Consider the following 13,487-nt stretch of genomic DNA (forward strand, 5'->3'; position numbering starts at 1 on the left):
GCATCGAGGTTATGAGTTTCTGGAGTTTTGGTGTTGGAATTTGGTCCCTTTCTTGCCTGATACAGGTTTCCAGCTGCTGCAGAGTTTGTGGTCATCTTTGACGTATTTTTCATTTAATGATGCACCAAATGTTCTCTAAAAGTGAAAGATCTGGACTGCAGGCAGGCCAATTCAGCACCCGGACTCTTCTATGACAAAGCCATGCTGTTGTAATAGCTGCAGTATGTGGTTTTGCATTGTCCTGCTGAAATAAACAAGGCCTTCCCTGAAATAGACGTCATCTGGAAACCTTTATATACCTTTCAGCATTCATAGTGCCTTCCAAAGCATGCAAGCTGCCCATACCGTATGCACTTATGCACCCCCATGCCATCAGAGATGCTGGCTTTTGAACTGAACGCTGATGACACGCTGGAAGGTCTCCCTTCTCTTTAGCCCGGAGGACACGGCGTCCGTGATTTCCAACAAGAATGTCAAAATTGGACTCGTCTAACCATAGAACAATTTTCCACTTTGAAACAGTCCATTTTAAATGAGCCTTGGCCCACAGGACACGACGGCCCTTCAAGACCATGTTCACATATGGCTTCCTTTTTGCATGATAGAGCTTTAGTTGGCATCTGCAGATGGCACGGCGGATTGTGTTTACCGACAGTGGTTTCTGGAAGTATTCCTGGGCCCATTTAGTAATGTCATTGACACAATCATGCCAATAAGTGATGCAGTGTCGTCTGAGGGCCCGAAGACGTGCATCCAATAATGGTCTTCGGCCTTGTCCCTTACGTACAGAGATTTCTCCAGTTTCTCTGAATCTTTTGATGATGTTATGCACTGTAGATGATGAGATTTGCAATTTGACATTGAGGAACAATGTTTTTAAAGTATTCCACAATCTTTTTATGCACTCTTTCACAGCTCTGCCCATCTTTACTTCTGAGAGACTCTGTCTCTCTAAGACATCCCTTTTATAGCTAATCACCTGATATCAGTTAACTTAATTAGTTGCTAGATGTTCTCCCAGCTGAATCTTTTCAAAATTTCTTGCTTTTTCAGCCATTTGTTGAAAAAATGTCCCAACTTTTCCAGAATTCGGGTTGTAAACCAATTGAAGAAGACCTCCAAAACAAAATGAGGAATTTTTATAATAGCATAATAGGATGACTTTAGTACATCAACACTGAATAATGAAATCAAACATCTTAACCAATTCAGTCTTTTCCAAACCAAATCCATGGCTGAGCTCCAGGAGACTGATTGAAAAAGACATTGATACAGAAAGTAAGAGCTGGCCTGATGCCAGCTAGACACTCTTGAATAAGTTATGCATGTGGAGGTCAAAAGCCACGGGTCCGTGCACTAATAGAGCCGATCAGAGATGCCAGATGGGAGAAATCCCTAAAAGCAGCTGGGTGCAATCCCATGGGGAAGAAAACTGTTTTTCCAGACAGATGTCTTTGTAAAAATGATATTGCAACCATTGAAGCCTTTGCAATAAATAGGATGACAGTTTGATCTAGCACAGGAAAGTTTGACAAATTTTGATGTTCCTTTGAAGTTTGAAAGTTACTGAGATCTACTAATATTGGCACACTAGGTAAATGTGAACAAAATGGGATGGGAAAAATGTCATGGCTGTTTATCCTCTTAGGTTTAGTTGGCAAAGATACGTTACATAAAGTATTAAATATGTGTGTTTCCATACAATTGCAGTCTATTCAAACCAAAATGTTTTGTTGAACAAATTAATGTTTAGTAGTATTTGTGTATTTACATGTGTAGTAGAACCTGAGTTTAGTAAAGCCCAATAAAATTAGGCTCAAAAGATACTCTCTAGTTACTCTTCTAATCAAGTCACATACAAAGTATGCTGGGAACTTTTCATGTAATCCCAACAAGAAAGAATTAAGTTACTTTACATTTTACATTCATCTTTTGAAAATAATGAAATTAATTCTAACTAAAACAACATGAACAAGCAGCACAAATATATATATTTTTTGAGTGTATTAAAACTATAGATTATTGACGGTATACAAGGTACACGGATTAAAAAATGGTCTTGCATTGCTGACAGAGTAGCTTTTGTGTAAGACTGCAAAAAAGGCGGCAAAAAACAAACTCCATTCATCACAAGCAACGTACGCCAGCTGAGCATGTTGACCCGCTAAGTGCTTCAGGTGTGAGCGCAGATGGGGAACAGCATCTGAATGAATGTGACGAAACAAAAAAAGGCACGGGATACGAGACATCTTCCTTTCAAAGGGATCTTGGCAGGGTGTGTGTGTGCGCTAGCCTGTTTTTGTCAGACTGCTCAAAAGCACCATTGTCATGCAAAATGAAAAACCGACAAACTTAAAAAGATTCTGCCGCCGACGCAATTAATGCAGCGCACATAAATAGACGTTTGAAACTTGGCAGAATACAAAAGGACTAGCCAATGAGGTCTGGAAAGGAAGGACCGCCACAGCATGGACTGAAAGAAGGGGCGGTTGGCGTAGGCGGTTTCAGTGAGGGTAGTTGGTTAACGCTTGCCATAACCCTGCACAGAAAGAGCGCAATGGGGTGGAACGGACACTGGGAGGGGGGAGAGGGGTCGGTTGCCCCCCTTCACCTAAATGCTGGCGTGTGTCTGCCAGGCGGATGCGTGCAGCTGGGGGGCCTCCAGGAACACAAAGATCCCGCATTAGTGGAGAATCAGCTTCCAATGGTTGCCCCCCCATGGGGATATTACCTCCAGGGTCCGGGCCAGAAGCGTCCTTTCCAACCGTCCACCTCCTGTAATTGCAGCTAAATCAATGTACTAATGAAAATGTTATTTTGCCCTGCAGGAACCTCCAGCAAAGCACATCTTGTTTATTATGCACAGAAAAAAATTAGTATCCTCAGGCACTGTTCAAACTGAGGTTTATTGCCCAACCAACACAGCAACTCCCATTCCTTAAGAAATGCAAGAAATGTTGTGTAGTCGACACTGCCAGACAAGTCAAAGCAACGTCTAGGTAAAAAGTGGCCACAAAATGACACAATTCAGGCCGTCTTTGACCACAGGCAGCTCAAAGTGCTGATGTGTAGATGCGTCTGTGGCATCTGGGCGCAGGTACTTTCCTTCAGTCGAGTCAAGATGTGATCTGTCAGGAACGTTAATGTTCTAGTGGTCTCCTCGAAGTCCTGTGGTTTAACTGGAGGGAGCCACCACACTATGGCATAAACAGCATTTACACAGACCTCAAGGTGTGTTGAGCAACACTGAGAAGCTTAGTGGGATGATATATGAAATGATCACCTTGACAAAAATGTGTTGCATAACTTAATTTGAAATGTTGGGTCAGTACAAACCTTGATTTTGGTTTGACAGCCTCAAGATAGATATATACTGTATATACACCAATCAGGCATAACATTATGAGCACTGACAGGTGAAGAGAATAACACTGATTATCTCTTCATCACAGCACCTGTTAGTGGGTGGGATATATTAGGCAGCAAGTGAACATTTTGTCCTCAAAGTTGATGTGTTAGAAGCAGGAAAAATGGGCAAGCGTAAGGATTTGAGTGAGTTTGACGAGCCAAATTGTGAAGGCTAGACGACTAGGTCAGAGCATCTCCAAAACTGCAGCTCTTGTGGGGTGTTCCCGGTCTGCAGTGGTCAGTATCTTTCAAAAGTGGTTCGAGGAAGGAACAGTGGTGAACCGGCGACAGGGTCATGGGTGTCCAAGGCTCATTGATGCACGTGGGGAGCGAAGGCTGGCCCGTGTGGTCCGATCCAACAGACAAGCTACTGTAGCTCAAATTGCTCAAGAAGTTAATGCTGGTTCTGATAGAAAGGTGTCAGAATACACAGTGCTTCACAGTTTGTTGCATATGGTGCTGCATAGCCACAGACCAGTCAGGGTGCCCATGCTGACCCCTGTCCACCGCGGAAAATGCCAACAGTGGACACGTGAGCATCAGAACTGGACCTCGGAGCAATGGAAGAAGGTGGCCTGGTCTGATAAATCACATTTTCTTTTACATCACGTGGATGGCCAGGTGCACGTATGTTGCTTACCTGGGGAACACATGGCACCAGGATGCACTATGGGAAAAAGGCAAGCCGACGGACGCAGTGTGATGCTTTGGGCAATGTTCTGCCGGGAAAACTTGGGTCCTGCCATCCATGTGGATGTTATTTTGATGCACACCACCTACCTAAGCATTGTTGCAGACCATGTACACCCTTTCATGGAAACGGTATTCCTTAACTGTGGCCTCTTTCAGCAGGAAAATGTGCCCTGTTAGATAGTCTGTCATCTTATCTATATCTCTGTGGCCATAAACCTTGATGCAAGTAACTCAGAATGTTCAAAAATGCTTAAATGCGTTCTTGCCAAAGTTAATGGATGATTAGAACACAGGAAAGGAAGCATAACTGACACGCTTTAACACGAGTCGCAGGTTCTCCTGCAGCGCACATAAATCTTCCCTCAGTAAAATGCACATCACTCGGCATTCAACACAAAGAGGTGGGCGCCTCCATCCGCCTTGCCAAAACATCTCTTTGTCTAGACGCCATAAAAGAAGCCGGTTATTTGTGAAAACAATTGAGCACAGAAATCTCTGAGTCTCTAAAATTGAGACGAGAGACTTCTGAGAGCGTTCCGACAGAAATGGGCAGCAGAGAGGAACAGCGTTTTGGGGAAGGGGGGGAGCAGTAATCACTGTTTACACAATGGAGTAATTACGCTGAACAGTAGGGGGGCGTCTGGGAGGGACGGTGTGGACAGAAGCTTCGCTGACAGATCTAGCAGCGCTCTGACTAACAGTGAATGTTATTATGCGATGCCGAGCTTTGATGCTCTGCCTTGTGCGGTCGATGGCCTCAGGTTGAGGCGTAGCATCAAATTCAAAACATTTCTAGACTCGCAGGAGGTGAACAAAGGGAAAAAAATGAAAATTGTTCCTCTAAGCTCAGTGAAGAAGAATCTAGATATTTGCAATATTTTGCACAGATTTAAATGTCTTCCAATGTGGGAAGTGGATATTTTCCCCCTTAGATAAAATGGTGATAGCGGCTAGACATGCCACAGAACTTATTCACAAGCATTCCACGGACGCTTCACATGTTTGGATGCTTGAAATAGTTCCTCATCACCATAATGCCCCTTGTTTGTTTGGGATGAGTGGGATTCGGTGCTATTTCCTGGAGGAAAGAAAAAACGAGAAGGAATGAGAGTGAATCGTATCTCTAGGACGGGACAGAGCCGTAATTGGACCTTTGTGTCATTCAGACGGGGTGGGGCAGATGGTCTCTTTTCGAGTCTGCCCATCCCGATATGGGCCCGGTTGATAATTATGGGCCACTCAACTGAAAAGGCACTCGAAAAGTGACATCAGGATGAATAATACAACAAAAGGAAGTGAGGCGTCTGTCTGCGCCTGTCTCTAGGGTGTTGGGGTGTCAGCCTCTCTAACTCGCAAGGTTAATGAAGCAGCTGCGGGCAAGGACGAACCTTGGCTTTTTGTGTGTAGCACCATATGATGCACATCTAATATCACATGGATTGTATTTCTGTTAAAAGTTCAATCATTTTCTATATATCAAGTCTGTTGAAATTGAAGCAAAGTTCTTTGATGAGCCAAAGATTTGATGGTGATTTTGAAATCCAAGTCACTTTTTAGAAAAAAAAAGGGGGATAAATCCCGGAAGCTAGATATTTTAATTTATAACTTGTTAAACATGGATATTTTTCTCACACAAACACATCACTTCGCTTCAGACGGCCTTTATTAACCCCAGAGCCGTGTGGAGTATGTTTATGATGGATGGATGCACTTTCTTCAGCTTCAAACTTGTTGGTTCCGTTCACTGACAATATAAAGCTTAGATGCGTCAGGTTATTTATTAATATAACTCCGACTGTGTTCATCAGAAAGAAGAAAGTCATATACACCTAGGATGGCTTGAAGGTGAGTAAAGCTTGGGGTAATTTTGATTTTAAAGTGAACTAACCCTTTAATTTGCAAATGAGAATATTAGACAAAATGTTGAATAACATACTTTACAATAAAATACTGTAAATAATATTGCACACCTTTATCCAACTGATCTAATCAAACAATTGACAGATTTATCAGTTATCAAACTATGCAGAAGTAAAAGCATGAAACCAAACCGGTTGGATGAAAAATAAACAGCTAACGGCATTCAGTCACACAGGCCATTGACATTTATAGATCATTCGGCTTGGCAAGAATCTTACACTCTTTTTTCAACAGCTATTTGGCACAAGACCTACAGAGTACGAGCGTTTTTATCACAGATCGCCATCCATCCACACACACACACACACACGCGCACGCGCGCGCGCACACACACACACACACACACACACACACACACACACACACACACACACACACACACACACACACACACACACACACACACACAATTCCAAATAAAGATTTTCTGGCCTGTAACTAAATACACAAAGATTTTACTATGGCAGCAGATTCTTCACAGGCCACTTTATTGGATTACACCTCTACAAACTTATGAATAAACACAGTGTGTGTTGAGGCATACTATCAGTTAGCAGTAACTTTATCTTCCGGGTCATATTTCGTTTTTCATGATGATAAACAAAGAACAATAACTTAATTCATCACTGTTGTACATTTATATTGGTCATTTTACAACAGGTGGTCTTTAGTAGTACTTTCACTACAAAGTATTACTGAAAAAGCAATAAAGACATAGTAAAATTGTTTCCATGGACACAGAAAAAAAACACACAAAACATTTCTTTTTATGAGGCCAGGACAGGAAGTTATATGGCCTGCATGAGGCATGATCACTGGTCTAGACCTTGCAGAGCTGTTATCCAACTCTCTCTCTCTGTGTGTGTGAGGGAGAGAGAGATTTTAGACAATATCATGCTTGTAAAAAGATTGCAGGAAGTTCTTATGATATTAAAGGGAAAATAAACAGCACTAGAATCCTAGTCAAATGCAGGGCTCCACACTTTGAATACACTGCTCGCAAATGCTAGAAACAAAAATTGCAACAATAATTTAAAATCTAAATAAATACTCTGTATACGCATTTTAGTCAAATATCATCTTGAAAGATAGCAAAATCTATATAGCAAAAACGGCGAGAGCTTGAGTTGTCCGATTTGGGAACAAAATTCTATTATGAATCGGTTCTTTTTAATGAGTCAATCAAAAAGATTCACTATATGCCCTCAAGCTTGTTTGTGTGTTAGCAGTTTGAATCAGATTCAGAGAGCCATTACTTAGTTCACTAGGTGCGTCCCAATTCACATACTTATGCACTATTCTATACCGTTTTGTAGTATAAATAGTGTGAGTAGAGTTTTCACACATTAATTTCCAAAAAGAAAAATTGCACTTTAAATACCTGGATGATAATTAACCGAAACCCCCCCCACAACAAAACAAAAAAACTAAGTGTGGATTGTTGGACACTTCATGCACTCAACTGTGCATCTTTAAAGGTATGGTAAGTAATTTCGGAGAGGCTAGCAATAGCAAGTTAGCTTTGAAAGCATGAGATCCCACCCTCCCTTCAGAGCGTCTCCAAAGCCACACCTCCTCAAAAACACATGAACGCATACAGCAGAGTCGGCAAAGCATCGCAAGATGAAAGATGGCATTAAATTACCTCATGTCTCAAAGCACATAACATTACAATAATAATGAACGTAAACGACTTACGGAGCTCTACTTGTACCACCTGACAGCTGCAGATTCACAGATTGGACATTTTTTTTGTTCCTGAGACTTACACAGATGTGCATTTTTAAATATTTAGAGCACTTCTATTATTGATTGATATCAGGATGTGAAGAGTTTTAACCAGCATAACAAAAGTGTTTATGAAAAAAATTGCCTACCCTACCCTTAATTACCTTTAAAGGTGCCCTAGAATTAAAAATTGAATTTACCTTGGCATAGTTAAATAACAAGAGTTCAGTACATGGAAATGACATACAGTGAGTCTCAAACTCCATTGTTTCCTCCTCCTTATATAAATCTCATTTGTTTAAAAGACCTCCGAAGAACAGGCGAATCTCAACATAACACTGACTGTTACGTAACAGTCGGGCTCATTAATATGTACGCCCCCAATATTTGCATATGCCAGCTCATGTTCAAGGCATTACACAAGGGCAGGACGTCTGGATGTGCACAGCTGAATCATCAGACTAGGTAAGCAAGCAAGGACAATAGCGAAAAATAGCAGATGGAGCAATAATAACTCAGTATAATAACTCAAACTCATTCAGAATCAAATGTAAACATCCAAATAAATACTATACTCACATAATCCGATGTATGCATGCAGCATGCATGACGAACACTTTGTAAAGATCCATTTGAGGGTTATATTAGCTGTGTGAACTTTGTTTATGCAATGATAGAGTCAAGAGCTCGGGAGGGGGCGGAGAGCGCGAGCAATTAAAGGGGCCGCAACATGAATCGGTGCATTTCTAATTATGCCTCAAAATAGGCAGTTAAAAAAATTAATTAAAAAAAATCTATGGGGTATTTTGAGCTGAAACTTCACCGACACATTCAGGGGACACCTTAGACTTATATTACATCTTTTAAAAAAACATTCGATGGCACCTTTAATTAAATAAATAAAAAGTACATTAAAAAAAGGAAAGGAAAGGTTTGTGAGACTTACTGGGTGTTCATATGACAAAATGTTAATGACAAATTAAAAATGTATTCAGAGTTTTGTAATAATAATGATTCAGTCGGTTACTCAGTCCATAACTAACACAACGTGTTATTAAACTAGTAAAATATTCTTACAGTATGGCACAAATACAGTTAAATAATCAAACTGGAACTAATTTATACTAAACAATATATATTAGCATATTAGGCTACATTACATATAATTAAACACTCCCTAGTAATTTGTCTGGGGCACTACCAAGCATATTGCTAGTGAACTACTGGCTACTTTTACAGCCGAGACGACAAAGCAGCAGCATGAGGTTTGTTTTCGTTTGCGGACAGAGGTCTTTGCACAAAATAACTACAATTAAAAAGAGAGACGAGACTACAGACACTTGTGAACCAGACAGGGGTTGTCTCGCAGCACAGCGTCTAAAATGAGCAAAGCACAAGACACAGACGGACAGAAAACCATTACAAAAGCACGAGACATCATCTGGTAAAGAACTACTCAGGAACTGGACACGCGGCTGTAAGATCCGGCTTGGATAAAAGGAAAACCACAACACCTGAAAATAGCTTTGTTCCGCCACAGCTCTACAATTAGCATGGCCTGAGACACGGCCACCAGGTCCTGTTAAGTTGGGCTCCGTCTCTTTTCCTGTGAGAACCGGGCCAGAATCAACAGGCGCGCGGCCAGCAGGGTCACGCGCTCACATATGAGCGTAGAGTGACGGAAATAAAATCATATTGTCCGTACACAGCACGGAGGATACTGCTTAACATAAGCACCGATTACTAGTGTTTTTACTTACTTTTGAGTTCCTTTGCGGTCAAGTTCAATTGTAAATGGGCCTAACGCCAGTCAAGAGTGGTCTAGCCTGTGTTCTAACGTAGTTGAGTACTACGCATACTGGATACTATGTACTGTTTTTAGGTTTTACATATAGGCTACATACCGTATTTGCCATTTTGGGACACTGGCGGCTTCACTTTTCTACAATGGATGAGAGTGAAGGTGCGTCGTCCATCTTTTTTTTTACAGTCTATGACATGCACACATAAAGACAAGTTTTGAATGAAGAGTAAAGCATGACACAGATTTTTTTCACATTTTATTACTAAAATGTTTCTAAAGGCAGCAGTTTTAAGTGTTCACAAGTATTTCTATTTTTCTTCGATAGAGTGAATAATATGGTGTGGTAGGAAAAAAAATTCACACTGGCCTTGCGTGTTAAATCCTTAAGACATTAAACATCAGAAACATTAACACTTGAGGTCCCCTTAAAGTTTGCTGGTATTGAAAAGTGGCTAGTGTAACTGGAAACAGAAAAATCATATATTTTGGACATATCTGAAATAATTGGACAACATCACAAAGGAATAACATCGTACAATTATGTCATACAATCACAGACATCAAGAAGCTACAGTCACAATGCATGCCGGCCGGATCAAGTGACAATTTAAAGCGACATGATGGATTTTTTTATTTAGCTCACATTTGTAGAAATACAAGAAATCAAAGAGAACAATTCATTCAGAAGTAAAGTGCGCCGCAGCTAAAGGAGTGAGACGAACAGCATCATTGACTTCATTAAAACATCATCAACATCACATGATTTATTTATGCTTCATTGACGGTCAGAACCGATCTGCTACAGTGAGAAAATATCCCTTCACTTGCACCATGGAAAAGCACTGGACCTAGAAACTAATATCGTAGGCTATCAAATCAAACGGCTGTTTTAAAAACAATAACATTAAAAAATAATGTGCAACAGCTGAAACGTGATCCAAAAGAAATGCATTATGGGTAGTTTTTAAACTAAAATAAAAACACTAAGGCTGAATGACAGACTTTCAAGAAAAAAAGTGCCTACAAAATGAAACAAAATAAAATGACACCCAGATCGAGTGCCATAACCATCTGTAATTCCAGTGGTCACATGACATCCTTGCATAATATCTACATCTCATCTATGTTAGAAGGAAACTATGTACAACATATACATACAAATCATATGGTCGCAGGAAACGAACGACAGAGATCGTTCAGTAACTTGATACTCACAGCTCATGGGTTAGATTTAGAAACAGTGGTTTAAGTCCTAGTCTTTGGCGGCATTACTCTGAAATCCAAAGTAAGTATTACATCACGCGTGCCGTTTCTGTACTCGACTTGAGAACAAGAAATACTTGACAGCTTTAGGGACTTAAATTAGACATGGAATGAAATGAATGTGGGTCATAAGAAAGGAGGAAATGCCAAAAGTAAATCTGTTTACAGGAAACGATGTTAAAAAATTCCTTCTTGAATGTGGAAATAAGTAGGATGCGTAAGATGTATATCTCTACCACAATATTTGACAAAAAAGTCAAACTACTATTATGCCTGAATGAACTGCTCTGTTTGGCACTAATATTAAATGGAGCTGGTCATATTTCACCCCAAATAAATATTAAAAATAGACGACAAAGCCTATTTTAGGATGATTTCAATTTTGCATTGAAAACGTACAATTAAACACATTTCCCCCCAAAGTTCTCATTAACGTAATGCAAAATAATAATAATAAAATAAATATTTTTTTTTGGACAAATCAGATTCTCATTACTGTAATACAGTAAGAAAAATTGATTTGTCCATACAACTATTTTTGGCCCATTTTATTAAAAATAGCATAAATTAAAAACAGTAAAGCAAATACTACCATGATGCATACTTACAATTGTATTTTATTCAAATGATTTGAATAATTTTAAAACGATTAAAAAAAAAAAAATTTCTCTTCACATCACGGTAATGAGAATTTCTGCATTATGGTAATGACAATTTGGGGGTAAAATGTCATGAAATTTATCACAGCACCAAAACTGTAATGATCCTCATTTTGGTAGCACTTTATGTTTCTGCATGTACATACTATGTACTTATTATATCAATTACAATAGCTGGGTAATAACTAGGTATTAGCCCTGAACATACCCCTAAACCTAACCCATGTAGTTACCTTATATTACCAGTACTTTCTTGGGTAAGTACACAGTAAGTACACATACTGTAAAATAAAGTGTAACCCTCATTTCTTAATATGTTGCTCTCGATTTTTTGGGGTTAATAATGACCTTAAAATTCCTTTTTTGTGTCTGTGTGATTCAATTGCTTATATTCAAACAAATTCATGTCTTAGATGGACTTTTTGATTATTTAGAAAGCTGAAAACATGGTTCATTTAACATCGGAAACATTTATGCGCTTCATCTTATTTGAATTTGAATGTAATCTCAAAATATTCAGATAATCTGCTCCCTTCTCTTTGAAGACCTACTAATATAAAAATTAAAAACAGAATGTTGGTTAATAAAATCTTGGTTTCTCTTTACGTCGGCTGCTTATTCTTGTACGATCATTTGGAAGAAATCTTTAAAAAGACGGACCACGTGAATAAAACGACCACTGAAATGGAGCTGGCTTTTCTGCAATCAAATAATCAAGGTTAAAATTAAGCAATTTATGTATACAGTGTATGGTCAAAAATACAATATCCTGGACAGGATAAACAAGTGAACAACCTGTTACTTAAACTTCAAAACGTTTGATTTGTCTTTTTCCATAAGCAATAACTTTCCAGAGTGTGACCACGACAGCACTAACTATAACTGAAACCGAACAGATCCATCTGTCGTCCCAAATACAGTGTTTGAAATGAAATGGGACATTGACGCTGTGCAAATTTGCTCACCACAACAATAAGCCACCAAAAAAACATCCATTATCCTTCATATCGTCCGTTCGGATCGCATGCTACAGAATTGTCCACCTTAGTTCACTTGAAGCTGTCCGTCAAAGTCTTTGGGTTTTCTGGACATACTTTTTTATTTTTTCGTACAAACTAAAACACTTTTCCCGTTGTCTTTACAGGCTGCAATAAATCTTGTTATTAGGTAAGAAAGGATTAAAATGTGTTCCTTAAGTAAAATATCATAAGACCGGCCGAAACGTCAACACAACCCATCCTTTCGGATGCCACGAGGAGCTCAAAAAAAGATAACGTCCTCCTTGGCGACTTCATCGCTAACAGTGTACGGGAGGTTGTGCTGGGAGGTCTGGTTGTGGCTTTTGAGAGCGGCGGGCGCGAGGCTGGACTGGGCGTCTGTATAAGCGTCTGGAGGGCTGAGGGAATCTGCAGGGTGAGCAAACCAAACAACAGGCCTGTCAGCTGGACCTAATGACTGTTTACACAGCGGGATACGGCCTGTTCAGGCGCAGCCGGGAATGTCGGGTGCGGTTGTTTGTCTTACCTGAGTGCGAATGTTGTGGTTGGTGGGGGCTGATGGGCCGGCGTGCTTTGTGACCTCCATCCGAATCCCTCGCTGACAGCTTGATCGTCGCCTTCATGTCAACAGAAGCTGTGAAAAAGTGAAGATGGATTTAGGAATCAGCAAATTTCCTCCCAAAGAACATTGTTAGGTGGTCACAAACTGACCCAAAAACATCATCTACCACAATAGAGACAAACTGCCTTCATGCCACAATGAACTGCTCTGTTTGGCACTGATCTTAAAAGGGACCTCTTATGCCCCTTTTCACAAGATGTAATATAAGGGTGTTTTCACATATAGTTCATTTTAAAAGAACCAAACCCAGTTCACTTAAAGTGAACCAGCCGAAAGTGACTTCAGTGTTCACAATCTAGTGGACTCAAAAGAGAACCCGGTTCTTTTTTTGGTCCTCTTCAGCACTGAAGTGATCTCAGACCCTTTCATGTTCACACCACAACTTCATAAGA

At 40.0% G+C, this 13,487-nt stretch overlaps 1 protein-coding gene across 3 annotated transcripts in view; it reads right to left on the bottom strand.

Moving 5' to 3' along the window:
• Nucleotides 1-10,555: 10,555 nt before the first annotated feature.
• The window catches only part of arhgef18b (rho/rac guanine nucleotide exchange factor (GEF) 18b), a 44,100-nt gene continuing 41,168 nt past the window's right edge, over nt 10,556-13,487 (bottom strand). For all 3 annotated transcript variants that reach the window (XM_048182719.1, XM_048182720.1, XM_048182718.1), the window contains 2 exons: nt 13,000-13,107; nt 10,556-12,881 (listed from right to left, as the gene is read on the bottom strand). In XM_048182719.1, coding sequence (XP_048038676.1) covers nt 12,736-12,881; nt 13,000-13,107 — 254 coding nt within the window. In that variant the 3' untranslated portion in view covers nt 10,556-12,735. The remainder of the gene's footprint in view (nt 12,882-12,999; nt 13,108-13,487) is intronic.

Source organism: Megalobrama amblycephala, linkage group LG2 (genome assembly GCF_018812025.1).
Source record: "Megalobrama amblycephala isolate DHTTF-2021 linkage group LG2, ASM1881202v1, whole genome shotgun sequence".
Classification (NCBI taxonomy): Eukaryota; Metazoa; Chordata; class Actinopteri; order Cypriniformes; family Xenocyprididae; genus Megalobrama; species Megalobrama amblycephala.